The 18988-nt window shown below is 38.5% G+C and overlaps 1 protein-coding gene and 1 non-coding gene across 9 annotated transcripts in view; both read right to left on the reverse strand.

The window, feature by feature from the left end:
* Window positions 1-1848: 1848 nt before the first annotated feature.
* NSD2 (nuclear receptor binding SET domain protein 2) overlaps window positions 1849-18988 on the reverse strand; it is a 103940-nt gene continuing 86800 nt past the window's right edge. For 7 of the 8 annotated variants that reach the window (XM_068943560.1, XM_068943564.1, XM_068943559.1 and 4 more), the window contains 13 exons: window positions 17514-17645; window positions 16264-16387; window positions 15043-15243; window positions 14178-14357; window positions 12979-13135; window positions 11945-12150; window positions 11420-11523; window positions 10906-11175; window positions 10694-10810; window positions 8884-9025; window positions 8061-8167; window positions 6079-6283; window positions 1849-5106 (listed from right to left, as the gene is read on the reverse strand). In XM_068943560.1, the coding sequence (XP_068799661.1) occupies window positions 4838-5106; window positions 6079-6283; window positions 8061-8167; window positions 8884-9025; window positions 10694-10810; window positions 10906-11175; window positions 11420-11523; window positions 11945-12150; window positions 12979-13135; window positions 14178-14357; window positions 15043-15243; window positions 16264-16387; window positions 17514-17645 (2214 nt within the window). In that variant the 3' untranslated portion in view covers window positions 1849-4837. The remainder of the gene's footprint in view (window positions 5107-6078; window positions 6284-8060; window positions 8168-8883; window positions 9026-10693; window positions 10811-10905; window positions 11176-11419; window positions 11524-11944; window positions 12151-12978; window positions 13136-14177; window positions 14358-15042; window positions 15244-16263; window positions 16388-17513; window positions 17646-18988) is intronic. The other variant, XM_068943565.1, reaches the window with a different exon arrangement.
* Window positions 9162-9292, reverse strand: LOC138067290 (small Cajal body-specific RNA 23). Its single transcript, XR_011141171.1, has one exon. It is a non-coding gene; the product is annotated as a small Cajal body-specific RNA 23 (non-coding RNA).

Below are 18988 nucleotides of genomic sequence, written 5' to 3' on the forward strand. Positions count from 1 at the left end.
GCTGTTTAACCTAGACCAGCAGCAGCCGCCTGCATAGCGCAGCTCACCGGACCCTGGCTGTAGCCCAGCCACCTCGTTATCCCTTCTCTCCGGGCTGCCCTGTCCTTGCCCTGCAAGTATCGCTCAAGCTTAGATTTGTCCGTCTGCTCCAAGCCCGGTTTCTCGCCGAATCCTGCTTCCCTCCTAGTGTCACACTTCCTTCCCTTCTCAACCTTATCTACCTGCTGGAAAGCTGATGGCTCTTGGGCTTTTCCCAGCTCTGGGAAGAAACCCGGCACTGGTGTGGGGTCTCCTCCGCCTGGGGGGGACAACAGGGTCTCCCTTCAGCACCTGTGACCGCCAGGAATGACCCCTGCAGCCCTCTTCCTCCGTTTAGCCCTGAGGGCTGCAGGCCATAGCATGCGTGGAGCAGGCAGAGCGTCCCAGAGCGCCCGTGGACGCTCCCACTGTCCATGCAGGCAGAGACTTGGCAAAAAACCCATAGCTTTTCACAAGAGCAGCACAAGGATCCAATCCTGAGACAGGGCACCAGATTCCCTCAACAGAGCAGTGAGTGTGGGGTTTTGTTTTCGTTTTAACATGAACAAAACAAGTTGTTTTTCCTAATGGTATCATAGCACTTTCCTGAAACATTCTTTAAAAAAACACAAAAACAAAAAAACCCCCAAAGAACCCCCAACCTTCCCCCAAAACCAGACAGAACATTTCACATCTGAAGTCAAACCAGACCCAGGCAAGAAACCGGCCAAAGAAGAAAAATAAAAAAAAAGCAGCTGAATTGAACCCTGAACCAAAGAAGAGCAGTTACCAGTGACAGCTAAATGAAACCAAATGAACTGAACTGATGCGACTGCATGATTGCAACTCAAAATAGTTAAAGCTTGTGAAATTATGAGCAAGCGAAAACAGCCTTTTAACAGGAAACACTGGGCTGCAAAAGATATCAGCATTTAAGATGGCAATATAGTTATGAAAATAAAGCTGTGAAAACAAGCCAAAGCGCAATCATTATTCACCTGTACATAAGCCTGAATTTCCAGTGACTTTTAGAAAGCCCTGGAGCATAAGCTTTCACTATGAAAGAGCAACATCCAGCACCCTCACTACCAAAACAAAAACACACTTGCATAGTATGCATCATTTCATTGTGGGTTTTTTTGTTTTTTTTGTTTTTGTTTTTTTTTTAAGATTACGGCAAGAATAACTATATAGGTCTGGTTTTCCAAATAAGAACTGGCAACTTCTGAAATAGCTAGGAATAAATTTTAATATTTAATAAAACACTGAAGTTTCTCAAGCAGATAGGCAGACATGGAATAATGTGACTCAATGACATGGAAAAAATCCCATTAATGTGTCTTTCAAGATATTTTGCTTTTCAAAGTAATTCAAATAAAAAAGCCCCTAAAAACTGACCGTGAATACAAAGTTACAGAACAAAACAGCCATTTAATTTGATTCTTCTTCCTTGATTGTATGAAAATACATCTAACAGATTCAACGGAAAATTACTTCCATGCTTTCTCATGTGCTAAAGCACCAAAACGTGTTGAATTTACCTGTTGTATACCAGTTTTGAAGCAGTCACTGGGAAAGGAAAGACATCTTTTCTACTTCAGCGGTCAATATACTAAGTACATAATTTAATGCCACATAATGATGTGTCTTATTTGGATTTTACAGAGGTGACTTTTTAGCATTCAACAACTTACTTACAGACTTTCCTGTTACAAAGTACTGAGTTGCATCATGAGAAAGCTTGCTTTTTCAAGGTTGTTTTCCCTCCTGTTTGAGCAATGGGAGAAGGGAAATACTGAAACAGCTTCTTTTTTTGTCCTTTTTTAAAAAAAAAAAAAAAAAAAAAAAGCTTCAGCATGTTTTCCCAGTGCTGCCAAGTAAGGTGTGGAAACCTTCAATAAAGGCTCCCCCCAAACCCCTTCCTGAACGAAGAACTAAAATTCTACCGGCTCCCTTCCGAGTGACCTAGCTGAGCTCATGAGATTGCACAGGCCGTCCGTGTTAAGGAAGAACATGGTCCGTAATTTTCTGAAGCATCAATCTCAGAAGTACGTGATCAGCAGAAGGAATGAATTCCCGATCAAGCCAAAAGCAAACCTCTCTTTGCAGGGTGCTGACGCCAGGCTTCACTGGCCCCAAGATTTCAGTAGTCAAAGGCTAGAGAAGAGGTAGAAGGAAGGGGAAAGTCACACAGCCACTCGCTAAGATCTGTGCGTGTAAACTTAACGTTATGCCAAGAGCGCTGCGAATGACTGTTTTGAACACTGAAATCTTTATTTGCCCACAGACGGATACAAAATGGGTGGCTGTACTCCCTCCTGCCGTACTAAATGTGCTTCAGCCCCCACCTCAAAAGCAGGCGGGGAGCTGTAGGCTCCATGATCGATCTTACAACTGACGGCGTTTCTGCAACGGTGCCAGTTAATAACTATTTGTGCTGGTGGCTTCTGGAAGTTGGTATCTGCCTGCCAGGGCCTGGGGCATAACTGTTCCAGGGTGCCAGAGCTGTTACAGCTACGTACCAACTGAAAATGTAACACGTTATAAAGGCAGTGGTAAAGGTAAGACTTCATAATAACTTATTTAAAGGTATTCTTAGAAACCCTTCCTTACATGGTATAGTACCCAAACAAATAATGGTCCCAATGACATCAAATTCCTTCATTTTGTTTAAAAGTGACTAGGAAAATGTTTCTGCTTTGCTACCTGATCTCACCTTCCTCCTCTCTCAAAAAAAAAAAAAAAAAAAAATCAATGTAAGAGAAACACATATAATACAATTTTTTGGCATTGATTTTAGGCACAGGCCTATGGTTCAGCCTCGGTATAAACAAACATCTGTAGCAGAGGGAAGATTTCCCTCAAATACAGTAACGAAATCGTCATTTTTTCCTCAAGTGCAAGGCTTGGCATACCAGTTTGTTTAAAAATACATATCCGTAACACTTTCCCCCTATTTTGGACTATTTTATGAAAATTAATTCTGCTTCCAAAAGTGTTTATAAGAAGTTGGTTAAAAGAACAAAGTAGTAGTTTGGTTACAAAATAGAAACCAAAGAATTTAGGGTATGGTAATGGTACATTTGAAACCTGTTTCAAGCAAAATTTTCTAATAAACCAGAAGTTTTTGTGTTGGGAACAAATGAGGATTTCAATAAACCCGAAATCTAAATCTGCAATCAAATCCTCAAGAAATATTTTGGAAAAAAACATACACTTTTATGACATAGCAAGGCTTCGTTCTCAAAAGGGCTACACAGAGTTTCTGCACTATTAAAGGCGAACTAAGCTAGAACATACACAAATTACTAAATGGACATGAAGGCGCACATTGTGCTTACATAGGCTAGATAACAACGGCACAAGTCAAAACTTACTTGTAACACTGCCTAATCACATACCAACGTCATGCACTGGGAAGAAAACAGGTAAAGACATTTTTCTTTACCATTTTTTCCTAGTTCTAGTATTACTTCCATTTAACTAAATCTTGTATATTTATCTCACTGCAAGCGTGAGAACCTAAGGGGAGCAAAGAATTCAGCATCAGAAATTTCAGCTTTGCTGAAACAAGACAGTGGCGATAAGATAGTCAAGAGCAGAGCTTGTAAAAAATAAAGAATGATTTCAAACAGTCTGCCAAGTCAAGTAGCCAGATTTATATAAACTGTGTAAAAAGGAAAACAGTCAGGCTGAATTTCACATTACAATTATTTCTCACATGCTTCTTCAAAAAAATCTTTTAATTAGTTGTTTTGGATTTATTTTTTGCACTTCAGTAGCTAGTCAAGTTTCACCTTCTGTTTCATTCGTGGGCTTTTTTGTTCACTGTTGTGCATTTTTTACATTATCACAATGTTGCAATGCTTGGATCTCAAGCATTCCAAAGAAATGTTTGCCTCGGAGTTTTACTTGACATTGAGAAGAAAAAAAAAAAAAAATCAAATATCTTTTCAAATAACAGGTTTTGTACGATTTATTTTTATTAAGACATAAAAATCCTAGAGTATCGGGCCTAGATTGCAAGACAACGTCCCTTTAATCCAGACTTGTACAGCTCTGCAAGATCAAGATCAAGTCAATTCTATTTTGCTGGAATGAAATACAGGAAAAAACAGTATAGAAAAAAAATCTCCTACAACGTAAGATTTCCCCTTTCTGGTACAGGGTATGCCTTTCCCACCATGCACTATATTTCTTGGTGGAAGGTTATAAAAACATTTGTTTAAGAATCACTGGAGAGCTATTTTATAAGAGCACAAACAAATTGTTATGTGTGTGGTTATAGAGAGATACGCACCTGGATTGTGAATGGCATTCAAGCGCTTGCTCAAAAACACGCAAGGCAAGCAAATCTCATTGGGACCACAGACCAAGCCATTTTTTACTTAAAAGAGAACTTGAGAGCTAATAACTTCTTTCAAGGATATACTATTTTAAACATCTGTTGGTTGACAAATACTATCTCAAAACCTATGTTTATGCCTACTGGTTTGATTTTAACCTACCTCCAATCTGAAAGAATACCGGAGGGAACCTTTTACATTCGCAACAATTCAAGTGTAACTGTAATGCTGAGTAGTAAGTTTGGTTTGTCCTGAAGTTTTCTGAACTATGCTTGCCACAGTTCATTATCAGTGCAGAAGCAGCAGAAGACTGCTGTGGTTGGCTCAGTGGATTTATAAAACAAAACAAAAACAAAATACCCTCCCCCCCGCCACGTAACCTTTACAGAATATATGTAAAATTGTGTCCTTCCCTGGTCATATTCACAACTTATCTACAAGATAGTGTTGGCAGTAGAAACTGCAGTCCATTACTATTTGCATTCAGCTCTCATCCATCTGTTCCTCTGCTTTCTCTTAGGCTTCAACTTGTTCAGTTTTTTGCGGGGTTTCTCAGGCTTCTGAGTTTCAACAGAATCCACCCCAAGAACATGTTCAGAGCAGCATAACTGTCCATTTAACATCGAATTTAGTACTGTCCCATCTTGGTGTTCCTTGCAGAAAGAATTTGGGCAGAAGTGGCAGAAAGAAACAGAAGGTTTGCCACAAACATCACAATGGTGCCAAGGACACTCCCACTTTCCTGTGATTAAAGACAAAGAACAAAAAAAAAAAAATTACCAGGAAGAAAAAAAGTCATGATCTTTCAAACAAGTGTTCAGTTTTAGCATCTGAACAATTAATACTGACTTTCCTGACAAAAGTGAGATGAGACAGCAACTACTGTGGGCTAATCTCAAAAATCAAAATGCTACATCATACTTGTAAAGCACAACTGACAGCATAAAGTAGCTGACTTGACATTGTTTCACTTAAATACAGCACTGAAGTCAAGCTAGTAGAAATTATTCAGGCTTTACTCCATAGCAATTTACAGAAGTTGGGGGCTAGTAGAATATTCAAGTATGCAGTGATCTGCTGCCTGTCATTACACCACTCACCTGTTTCAAGTTTTGCTCAAGGAGAGTTCATTTTCTTTATTCTACTGATGCTCTTTCCTGTCCCAGCGTATTTTCCTGGTCATCATTTAACTTGCCTCTGGGATAACAGGCTTTGCCTACTTCACTTCTTCACATCCCACCTGACATTGCTGCACATCCCACCTGACATTGCTGGCTGTGGAACCAGGTAGCTCCTGTAGTATCAGCAACTGCAGCCTGACTGTCTACTGCCCTGAAAATGTTCTTACTCACCTTATTCCAGATGCTGCTGCTATTCTTTTAGCAAAAGATCTTGAACTCAACTGGTGTCATGCATTTCTTAGCAGGCATAATCAACTTTCCTGTGACAGAGCCACAGTGCTCCTACTGGGTGACATGTACTCAGTTACATGTCTTCCTAAAACCAAAGGCTCGTTTTGCCAGAGAGAGGCAGGACAAAGGCCATCATTTTGTCTCCATACTCAAGAACAGCTCCTACACTATGCAGAAATGAAGTTCTTACCAGGAGAAAAAAATATGTTTTCAAAAAGAAACTCTTGAGAAGTTTCCAGTGCAATAGATTAGGTACCTGCAAGTTATTTATTTAGACAGATTTAAGAGGCAAACCTACTCACCAAAAGGACGTTTCACCAAACCAAGACAGGAGAGATGATAAGCTTTAGTACAGGATTTCCTGTCACATAACACCAGTTGGCCTCCATCACCACAACGGAAACAATCATCTTCAGATTCTTTCTTCCCCTCATTTTTCGTTCTACGTCTCCTTGTTCTCTTTTTGGTCTTTTTGCCTTTTTCTTCTGAGGCATTAGTGGAAGAATTCTAAAAGAATAAGTTGCATATCTGTAAATGCCAGTTTTGAAAAATACTACACAAACTAGCAAAACTGTTGGCATGCCTTGCAGATAGGGCACATAGGCAAAAATCTGATTTGGTACAGATCTGCCAAGGGCCTTATCCACACTGACCTTTTTAAAAGTCATCTTGAAACCAGCTCTTGTCCCTGTAATTCTTTCCTATTGAAGAGCTCTTCCAATGTCTTATGACTGAAGAAAGGTCTTCCAATGCCCAATCTAATTTACTTATGGTTAATTCACCCCCATTTTGTTCTTGCACCAAAAGTCACTTCAATATCTCTTTTTCTTTTCCACCTGTACAGGCTTATGCTGGACTTACTGAAACTAGCATCTACTTCTCTTCTTTGAGGAACGGACAGCAGAATTCCAGGAACTGTGGCTATGCCCATAATGCCACAAAGAATAAAATCAAACCCTATCCCTATTTCTATCTGATATTCTGCTGCTTGCGTTTTAATTTTCCTTCACTGAATCACACAAAATTAATTCTGGAAGTTTTTTCAACATCTCAGCCATCCTCCCCCACCCCCTCACCCCAGTAATTATTACCTACTTTCTTTAAAATTAGCCCATTCTTTCTACCAATACAAACAGCCCTGTAAAACTGAACTGTAACATTTTGTTTCTTCATGACTGTCTGCATAAACTGATGACAAGCTTATGTGAAAGCCCACCTCAGCCTCTCTTCTGCAAGAAAAAACAGCTATGTGAATCCTGGAGATAAGTCCACCTTCTGCAGCACCTGATACTGAGCAGTGTGAGGGACATACTGAGGTGCAGCCTTTCTATAGCCTCAGGTGAGATTTTTTATCTCTTGGGAATGTACTTGTACTTTCCCTTGCACACCTATGCCAGCTCTTTAGGAAGCCCCATCAAATTCTGTTGGATTAGTTTTTACATTAGGCTGACATGAACCATATAGGCCATTTCTTGGTATCATTTGACATCTTTTTTTCCTTATATTTAGATTTCAAAATTCAAATTTTTTGTTTTTCAGCTGAACTTCAGTTGAAAGATCTTTAACAAATCTAGTGCACATTTTAATGTTCAGATGGGGGAAGCATAAACGGCAATGGCAGAACAGCCTCCTTGGTTATAGTTTGGCTCTGCAGGATAGGATTTACCAAATAAACATTTAGTTTTGTGCTCCCCATGAATTCACTCTAGCTTAGCCCAAGCACCAGCGGCCAGAGGTCTTACTCCATCAACGACCAGCTGCCAGAACCCTTCTCCTCCGTCCCACTTCAGAGGGGACTGGAATCAGCTGAAGGGTTTCTCCCTCTGCAGCCTCTTACTTCTTCATGCTTTTGATTCCAAAAGCTAGTGCCAATAGCTAGCAATATTTCTTATTCAGAACCTAAGATTATTAATTAGCCATAGGAGAAGGTGGGGAAAAGTATTTTAGGGTGTTCCAAAAAGTGGTAGAGTTCGCTCCATCATTATACCTCTCCTTTAGATGGGCATACGCTTTAGTACTAAGATTATGCTTGAAGAATTTGTTGACTAAAGAAGGTTTCCACCTTCCCAGCAAGGGAAACGGAATAATCTTCTTCCTCAGCAGGCAGACAGCATCTGTTTAAGCAGCGTTAACCCTTCTCTAACACCAAAGGAGGAGGTGGTTCTGTTTGCTGTAGCTGCCCTTATCAGAACATAAAACTGTTGTACCAACGCATCCCCCCAAAAGAAAAACAAAGCTAGTGGCTTGACAAGACACTGTCAAACTCTCTAGACATACTACTTACCTTTGGTCTGTCCCCAAGAAATCCACTGCAGTTTGGGGCACCACATTTGCAGACTGTTTTCTCATTGCCCAGACAGTCAAGGTTGTAATTAAAAGTCAGCTCTGTCCCTGAGTGAGAGATAAAACATACCCTTTTACTGGAAGTGAAGGACAAGGTAAGGAAGTCATCCAAAATTATTATGCACAAATAAAGGTTTCATCATCCGTATTCTGGTTGAGTCAGTATCATCAGAGGGTTCCCCCCTCCCTTTACAGCTCACAAGCACTGACAATGACTAATTGGATGTCAGTACAGTACCATGTCTTATGCATTTTCACATAAATTGATTTGACTTCATAAAACTGTGCATGTGTATGGTCTACATGCACACACATGCACATATATATGCATGTGTGTGTGTATATACACACAAAGAAACCAGAATATATGTATTTTGAAACATCCTCCTTCACCCACTCCTTAAGTTTATCATCTTTACTTGAAAGAAAAAAAAAAAAGCAGAAATACTGCTTGAGATCTTTACAACAAAACCTATATTCACCTCTTTTGACAGACAACACACTATGAATGCACAGACGCTAACCGGGGCTCTTTGGATTCCCTTATAAGCAAGCTATAGAGAGCAGCCATACGACTCACTATGAAGAAATTCACCATTAAGAAACATTATGGTAAAAGGAAGACTACAAAGCATCTCTTCTGCATGCAGAGCTCTCTGCAAAAACATTTGCACTGCATCAGTTAAACCATGACTCATTTTAACATAAGCACATAAAAGGTTTAACTTGGTGAATTAGAACAAAAACAACATAAGCTTACATACCTGCAGGAATATCACACACAGCAAACAGGCCGACACGAGTGTCCCCATGTACTGTCCATTTTAGAGTCTCACAATTTGGTTGGCAGCTGTGATTCATAAAACGAGAATAGTTTCCTTTGGGGCCAGCATCAATAATACGGTCCTGGAGATCAAATCAGCAACAGAATGAATATTTTTTTCCCCTTACAAAAAAAGTTTTCCATAAATTATTTCAGTAGTTACATTCAAAACAGACATGGTGTTGCTACGCAGAAGCATACAAACAAATCAATATTACATGTTGTATTGAAAACTGTAGTGTCTCATGTGGCCTGGAATGCGACACTCCCAAAGCAATACTTATGATCTAGCTCACATTTTCCCAGAACCCATCTCAGCCACATGGCAGGATAAACGTTCTTGTGAGCATTGTAGTGGTGATGTTAAAGAATGTCTTTTCCTCCAAAAAGCCTCAAAACTCAAACTCAAAGGTAGCAAACTACTTTTACTTTGCATTCAAAAGACTGCTATGCATTTACAAGTACTATGCTCTATGGCATTTTTCAAGTCACTATGTGATTACGTGCAGTTTCTCAACAGCTTTCCTTCCCCAAACCAGCCTAGTTTAAACTAAAATAAGCTCTTGGTAAGCTAAAAGAAGAAAAAAAAAAAGAAAAAAAGAAAAAAAGAAAAAACCCCCATCCCTCTACACAATTGCCATTTAATGCCTCTCACCACCAAACGTACCTGACCAAAAAAACAAAAACAAACGTAAAACAGCCAGAAGATCTGAAAATGTGATTCTTCGCTGCTTAAGAAAGTGTTGCTTATTTATGAAAAACAGAGCACCGTTCTACCTTTAGCCAGAACAACAGCTTTGCAGTTCATTTGGAAGGTTCAACAGTGGATGCAGAATTGATACTAAATTGTTGTTAACAATTATGCTACTTTTTGCATCCCAGAAATCATTTATTAACTACAGCAGCAGTCAAATACAAGTTCAGTTCATATATTTAACACACTAACATTGTGTGTCAGTTTAGCAGACAAGGTGTTACGTCTCTTTGGTCATAAACTCCTGGCTACAGGACAAGTGACAACAGTAGCTAGAGATGCATGCACAGCACTATAATATTGGGCACAAGAAAAGAGGCTGGGATTGCAAAAATATGCAGGACTGCCAGTCAGTTCCAGTTTGCCTGGGGATATTTTTTTCTCTTAAATAACTGTTCGGAGACTAAAGCAATACAAAAACGACACGTATGTAGTCAATACCCCTCTGCTCTTCTTGTTTCCCATTTTCTTCTCTTTCTCAGGAGCGAAATACTCAGAGGTGCACAGAGAACCACAGGACCTTAATTAATTTGCTGCACTGGCCAGAAACGATTTTTGGAGTGCTAGCTGGCTATTAAGGCAGACAGTACTTTCAGGAAAGGGTTTCTACAAAAGCATAAGCCTAGTTATCCTATAAAGAAACAAAGGGACAGGTAGCTGAAAAATAGCTTAAATGCCCAAAACAGAATACAGTCTCATAATATTTCATACTACTCTCAAATGAGAATATTTTATTTTTAAGTTTTAGTAAAAGAATTGCTAACAGTAATTGTTTCAACTGCACATAAATTGAATTCTTCCTATTTCACAAAAGTTCATACTTTCTCTTAAGACGAGGCAGATAAATACTTCTGCTGTACTTCATTTCAAGCAGCAAAGCAAAATTTACAGACCTTAATACACCACTTAATACACCCTACCAAGGCAATTAAAAGGTGGAAAAAAGATCAAGGTTATGTTACAGTTAAGTGACAGAAGAAAATTTAAAATACTCTACCTTATCAATAGTAAGCATATAGAAGTGAGTAATGTCGTTTTCATGTGCATATTTGATTCTTGCCATACATTCCTCTTCATCAATTAGCTCACCAACATACTCATTCACAAACTCTCCCTGAAGGATACAAGGTACCACTAGTAAAGTATATACCAAACCCACAAAGAGCAGCACAAGTTATCAATTTTTTGCTAGGCAAGAACAATTCCTACCTTTTTAATGTCCCTCTTAGCAACCAAACCCCACCCTTTCCCATCAGTTTTGATGATCTTTGTCTCCGGGTATTGACGTTTTGTAAAACACTGGTTTTGGCACCGTTCTCCTGCTGGACAAACTTGGGGATGACATTCATACATCAGCATCCGATTTAGGCACTCAGAATCAAAGCCACAAGGGTTTTCATCTGTGGGTTTGCAGTTGCACTTGGGAATCTCAGAAATGTCAGCAGTATATATCTGAACTTTACCACAAGGTTTATTCACCTGGATAATAAATTAAAATATTTCAAATATCACTTGAAAACATGTGAATTTATTTAAAAAAAAGTTATTACAGTGGCTACTAATTTGGTTTTGCAACACTAGATGCTGAAATGGAAGTGAAAGCATCTAGTGTTGTCATGACCCCGGAAGCACAATTACCAACACATCATTACAATCCCTATCCCACCTCTCCAGCGCTAGCTTAGACCTCTCGAGTATCCAGCATAACCTCCTCAAACCTCACCTTAATATGCTTGTAGGGTGGAGGTTTACGTTCACTTTCTTGGGTTTCTTTGGCTTCTCGCTGAAGCTTTATTTCTCGAAACCGAGCTTCAGCTTCTTGCAAAGCTAAAAAAAAAAGATATTTGTATCAACAGAAATGCTAGAAAGAGGATTACTCTCCCAGTGGGCAGACCTGCCTACTCCCATGCAAGTCTGCTAGTGAAGTATCTTCTATTTCCTAGCTAAACCATTAAATTTTATTGCGAACAATACTTCTAGAGTGTTAACGATCTTTATAGACTTATCAGTTCTACTCTTTCTGTCTTCCAGGTGCTCTCATCATTTGCTTTCCAGAGAGCCAAAATCATCAGGAAGAACTTCAATTAGATGCTGGTCTTTTAAAGACTTGGCAGCACCCTGGACGCTAAAACCCATATTCTATTGAATACTGTAAAACAAACCTGCGTAAAGAGGCCAAAGGCTATGTATGATGAAAGCAAAGCAGTTAATATCACAAGATTATTTTTGTTTACTTTCAGTTCTGTACCGTTTTTGAAGACTTTTCCAATTCCTTTAATTCCTTGGTATCTACTTCCTCTGTCTCCCTCCATATATGGAAACACACGCGCTTGGTGCGTCCAATAGTAATCCTTAGAACCAAAGAAAAACACAGGAAATTCTCCGATTTCATGCTTCATTTTTTGGATATTTGGGGGAACGTTTTTCGGATGGCACACTTCTGCAGGCCACCATCTAGCACAGAAGTACAAATAAACAAAACAGCAGTTTAGTCAAGCTCTTTCTGCAACAGATGGTTTAACAAAAATCACCTTAAACTGCAGTAATTGATTATTACTTCCAAAAATAAGACGAAAACACACATTGCTTGGAACAAAACAAGACGAAGTCACTCATCAAAAAAACCATGGAGCAGATTTAAAATCCCTTCCTCCCCCCACTCAGTAGGCAATGAGAGAAGACTGGGCTGGAAAAGCAAAGCTCAGCACTCAGATTTGTAGGACTTTTGCCTGCCTGCAAGATAAGCATACATATACAGCTCCTTGCATCTGGTTAACCTGATCAACATCTTTAACAAGGTCTGCAATTACTGTGCTTGTCAAAGATCAAAAAACAGCTGACAATAGCTATTAATGCTTTCTAGGATAAACTCCACCCACGTCTATCGCACTCAAATCTTAACGAAGTCTAAAACACTGACAACCCGGGCAACTTCTCTCTCAGACAGGAAGGTAGCAATTTACCCAATTACAAGTTACACAAGCTTAATTATTTGAAAAGATCTCTGAAACAAAAAGGGTTGAAGGCTCATACACTGGAAGCCTCGGTCAGAAGACTACAAGGAGCTCTTGGCTGCAGAGAGCAGCTATGAAGCTTTCAGTGCTTTAAATAGGGGTGCTAAGAACAGGAAAAGCTGCAAGGGAGATGGGGTCCCTTGCTCAGGGGAAAAGGAGAAATCCGTGTGCAGCAAGGCTGGCCTACAGAAGCAACCAAGGGTGTGACGATTAATTAAAACATGCCAATATTACTGTAAAACAAACAAAATAAATCTGTTCATCAGACCTGTAATTTCCCAGTTTAACCCAAATAATATCCTGGAAATGGAGTTTCTTCCCTGCCCTGCAGTCATTGCAGTACCAGCTCCCATCTGGCATTTCAATGTTTAAACAGTCTGGGTGAAACGCTGCAGGACATGACTCGCAGCACAACAAGCTACCTCCTTCAGAAAAAAAAAGATTGAAAAACATCAAGACAAAAAAAAAGTTTTGCATTCCAACCAGGTTTAAAGCAGCATGATACATATGTGGTAGGTTCAGTTAGGAGAAAGCAGTTAAAAACATGCTGGTTTGCAACAAATACATATCATTCAGTTGTGTACAAAAACCAGGAGAGCCTCACTAATTTGAAGGCCTTGCAGACTCAGATTAGTAATTTATACAAACTAACAAGCAAGCTAACAATAAAAAAGCCAGAATAATGCACCACAAATTACCATTACTTTGTTTTGTTTTAACTACCACCATACATTCAACATAGTTTAATAAATATACTTCACTGGATGCTAAATTTTAACAACAAAAATGAACCCTCATCAGATCTCTCTCTTCTACCTTTTCTTCTTTGGGGCGGGGAATGAGATCATTAGTTTGCTTCATGAATTACCAAGTGGGAAGTTAGCTGCAGCTTAACAAGCTGCTATGCTGCATGTTAATTTGTTCGCAAATCAGGTAGACTGTCTCCTCTAACGATTAATCAGCACTGTGTGTTCTGTGGTTCTCAATAAGTAAAAAATTTATTACGCAGTATAAAGCAAAACATTAATTAGTGGCAGTTCCAGCAACCACTAATACGGGTTCCACGTGCTGTATGCTGCTCAACTAAGAGCAACTCTTAAAATATTTATGTTTTAATATTAGGTATTAGCAATAAAGAAACACAGAAAGCTTCAGTACATTGAGCACAGGGGAAAGAATACAGAAGTACTTCTCATTACATTTCTCTGGCAGAGAATTAAATTAAGCTTCTGATGGCTGGACAAAGTCCAATTCAAAACGTTCTTTAATAAATTATATCTGCAAACAAGAGATACTTAAGAACTTGAAGCACAAGCCAACCTGAAGGCACTTCAATACCTACAGAAACCTAACTTAATATGCCACATTTCTAATGATTTTTGTTAAACAGCTTAGTAAGGTAAAAATTAAATTGAAGGGTAAAACATTTAGATGCTGCATATATGTAAGAGTTTTACATCAGTTTACCTTTTGAACACACAAAGCACCAGCTCACATTGACATGCGCGTGATGACTTTTTCCCTTCATGGCAGTGAAATGGTTCGTACAAACAATGCTGTTGGAAGCGATGACTGCGCATCCTGCAGCAATGCAAACGTCTCCAGCATGGTATGCAACAGGACAGCGAACACAACGCATCATCTTTCCTAGCAAAGCAGAACACTGCCATGTTATTTTTTGAACTAAACTGATCCATCGTTTCATCTAAAAATGCTATTACCGCCTGAGAGCGCCTATATACACAAAAAATATAGCAATTACGTTTTCCAATTCTGCACGTTTACATTCAGCAAGAATACTGAACTAACACAGGTTTTTAAAGAAGAAAGAATCTCGAGTTTAAAGCACTATATTTAAAGGCTTTAACTAGGCACAACAGGATCGACAAGCTTTCCTCAGTCATGCAATTTTGTCTACAGATGTTTCAAAGCTAAAAATACGCACAGAATCAAATGACTTCAAATTCAAGGAGCCTTGCTACAACATATGTACATTCACAGTTCTTGCCCTCACTCCGATCGTTGTCCTCTCTCTCACTAATCATCTTATATCAGTTTTTCCCAAAAGAGAATGAAATCTAGAAAACATGGTTAACTATAATTGAAAGCTGGTTAGTATAATTTGATAAAGAACACAAACAAGGTAAATACTTATGCTGATTAGAGATTACGCATTTTTATAAAAAAAAAAAAATCTAAACCAATCAATAGTATATGTATGCCTGAAAAACTGCAACTACAAGCAACTAAATGGACAAATTCCTTACCTTGGTATGAGCATACCATAAACAGTTAATTTACTGGTCATAAAAATATGAAAACATGAAACTACCTTTTGAAATTCTTGGATGCGAAGGGTTACTAACATGACAACTTAGGCAGCTGTGGAGAGGACATCGAAAACCTCTGTTCTCAAACACAGTAAGGTGAAATTTTTTCACACAAGCTTCATGGTAGAATTTTCCACAGTGGGATACGACACAGCGTTTCACATCTGCCTTTCGCTCTTTACACACAAAACAGGTATGCACACCTACGTGGTAAAAGTAATACAAATAACGTAACTCATTTTTCATCCGACCCTGTGTATTTAAAACCCTTCTACGGGTTTTTCTGTGGGCTTGTTTTGTTCTTGTTAAATAAATTCAAATCAAACTATTATTTGATGTAGCAATCTATTTACTTTAACACTTTGGTTTTAAGACCTTTAAATAACCATCTGTTCAGATACAAATAAACTAAAACTACAGGGCAAAACCATCGCAGTTAAACTGTACACAACACCCAAAGCTTTACTGATCTGCTTTTACATTCTTATTTATAAGCCTCAGTACATCAGGACAAAAATAAAAAAAAAAAACCACCACACACGCACAAAAGTTAATAAAATAACAAATTAATAAAACAGGATTACGGGTTGCCTGTGATACTGTGATATTTGATATAGGTCCACAAACCAAGGACAGGCATTCTCTAAGCATCTCTGGACTGCTTGGGACAACTTCATCCTGAAGCCATCTTTTTCCAAGGAGGCTGGTCATGTGTACTGAACTCAGCTTACGAGCAAGAACGCAAAATCTTACGTGTAATGTTTTGAGATTAAGAACTTCCAAGCAGTTATTACAGGATTAAAAGCAAAATTAATAGCAATAAGGTAGTCTTTTAATTGGAGAAGCAGGACTGATACAGACACATATAGGACTGAAAAAGAAAAGGCCTGAAAAAGTTGCACTTGCTTCTTCTGCTTGTTTCTAGGCTTTCTTAGGTCTTTGTGACAGACTTTAGATCTGTAACTATACTGGGAGCAAACATTCTGCAATTACTAAGGCAGCGGAACTCAGAGTAAACTAAACCAGTTGCAAGAGGCTTCGCACTAAAATCTGAGCAAAATTTCTAAGACACGGCACCACTAATGGCAAAGAACTCCCACCCTGTCAGGCACCAAGGATAAATATGGTTTCTTCATACCCTGTTCAAGATGATTCCCTAGAATAAAATATGGGAAAACTACAATTTTTTTTTTTTTTTAATTAATAGAAAGGGACAAACTTGCCTGATGTACATTCACTACAAATGAATTTTCCTGCTGGTCTTCCAGAGAGCCCAAGGCAGCTTACATGAAAAGCTCGATAGCAAAGTCCTTCACACAGTAGGAGATCACCTGTTTTTTCACAAAGCTTTTACAACACAAAGGCATTGAGCGTTAAAGAAAATTTCATATGTGGAAAAGATTGTTTTCTTTATTCCTTTTCATATATTTCTCCTCAAAATCTCTTTACTGTTGTTGAAATAAATTTAACCAGTGTGAAAGAATGATAACTTTACAAGCATCATCATGTGCCCTTGTTTCCAGTTAAACTAGGTAATAGAACCGTTACAGTTCTATCGTAACAGCTAGAAATATTGCTCACAGAACCAGGATTCATGACTAAATACAATCTGATAGAAAAACGAACAGAACAAAAGGCTTTCAGAAATTTTCCCTGAGCACGCTGAAGTATCTGAGGAGGGTCAGAAAGCATCCGTATTTTCCTTTTCTTTGGCAAAAAAAAAAAAAAAAAAATTAATTCAGGTAGCATAACGATGCTTCCATGTCCGAGCTGTTAGCAATGACACAAGCATAACTAAAAATGAACCTAACAATACTGTTGGCAGCATTTAAGCTATTAACCAACATTTAAAGAGAGATACAACCTCATTATCACTATATACAAGAAGAAATGAAAATATAACTGCTTGTCTAGTCCGCCGCAAACAAATTCGATCTGCACAGATGTAACTGTACTATCATTTCATGATCTAAGAATTTTTGTAGAATAGTTTGAGAAAGTTTTTTGCTTTCAATCAGCATGCCATATAAACACTGCTACCAACGCAAGCGTTATTTCAATCGCTGCTACACTGAGGGCCTCACTCAGAAGCATAAACCTCACTGTATTATGCTTCCTCCTCTTTATTAACAGATAAGCAAGCAGCTCCTCTCAATCATTTAGCTAGTTCCCTAGCAACAGTCATGCACTTATTCTCCGGTACAGATTACGCTCGTTTTACAGATCTGGAAAGTAAAGCGGAAAGGCTAAATGATTCATTCGAGGTCAAGCAAAAAAATCAGGCATGAAGAACTCTGGTTTACTGGTATATTGGTCTCATCACTAAGATACATCTCTTCCATGAGATACACACACAGTAAGCTTGTTGCTGACCTAATATTGTCATGTTTTATATTAAAAACAAACAAGAAAGCCAACCTTTTCTAGCAGACCTCAAAAAACACAGGTGACTGCTCCAGCTAACATCTCTCACCTGACACACATATTCTTTTTTTGTTCCTGCTCCTCGCTCAGATTTTTTGGATGATATAGACATTTCCGTCTGAGTTTCATCAGCACTTTCATAGGGAGACTCTGACCGCTCGTCCCCTTGGCCATCGGAGATCTGAAGATTAAACATACATGTTAGAGAAATGCATGGTAAATTTTGTACAAAATATCGACTGAAGGAAATAAACAGATTTCCACATACTTTTTGGGTTTTATTTCCCCACCTTTAAAATAAAGTTTGATTAAAAACTGAAAGCATGCACTTGTGGAAGTCTCATCAACAGGACTATGTAACAATTATTTTCACAAACTCAACAGCAGTCAAAACAAAACATCAAAACATTGTAATGTGGCATTTTACTTCTACTCAATTCTGTAACAGAAGGCAGAAACGCCTAGCCAGTTTCCGAATACGTGTAGGGAACGTTGCAGCTAACAGTGAATTACAAACATCACAGAAGATGGATTAATTTTGTATTACAGATACAGATGTATTAAAAAGCTAAAGGATTTTAGAAAATATTCATAATTTACTTTTTCTTTCTAAAAACAAACAACATTCAGAAAAAAACAGGGCTGTTTTCAGCTCAATAGAACTTAGGGCCAGAATGGGCAATTCAGCCATTAGTCTCATCTCTTGTTATACCAGAAAAACAAATTCCATACTGTTACCCTCAGACTGAACCCAATAAATTGTTTTTGGCTAAAGCACATTCTCCATGAGAGCATCACAATTTGCAATTGCAAAAGAAATCTGTCGCTTCTCTTGAAGGTTCTTCGAATGCTTATTCAAACATACCATCAAAAATTGTGCCTTATGTCCCTTTTGAGTTGTCTAACTGCAACTCATAGTCGATGATGCGTTCTCCACGTATTTCAGCTATATTAAAGAGTCCTTTGGAACCAGATATTTTCTTCCTGTGGAAGCATGCTGCAATCAAGCCTATTTCAATTCTTTTTGGCAAGCCAAAACGACGTCTACAGTTCTCACTAAAGAATTTGTTCCAGCCTTAAGAGAATTTTGGTAGGTTTTCTCTAAAGCTTTCTTGTGTTTTAAAAAAGTTGTTGAAAAACTGGGCATGAGAAATAGAGGCAATATTCTATGACAAGTCTCATAAGTCCAATATCCAAAAGTAAAACCAACATACTACTCTTCACTACTTCTGTTCACCTGTTTAAGGGACTCCGTAAGTCTTTCCATACGGCATTGAAACTGATTGTGAAGTTGCCAGAGCACTCAAGAGAACATTTTCCCAGTAACTGTTTGTCAGGCTACAGACCCTCACTCCATATGAATAATTTCTGTACTGTTTTCAGATATATGATCTTATGTTAATCTACAATAAAACACATTAAAAATGGCCCAGTTTACCAAGTAATGGAGATGGCTATGTGCAATTGCCCCACCAGCCAATCTCCATGTCATCTGCAAATTTATTAGATTTTGAAATCAGAGAT

This window comes from Struthio camelus, chromosome 4, assembly GCF_040807025.1.
Source record: "Struthio camelus isolate bStrCam1 chromosome 4, bStrCam1.hap1, whole genome shotgun sequence".
Classification (NCBI taxonomy): Eukaryota; Metazoa; Chordata; class Aves; order Struthioniformes; family Struthionidae; genus Struthio; species Struthio camelus.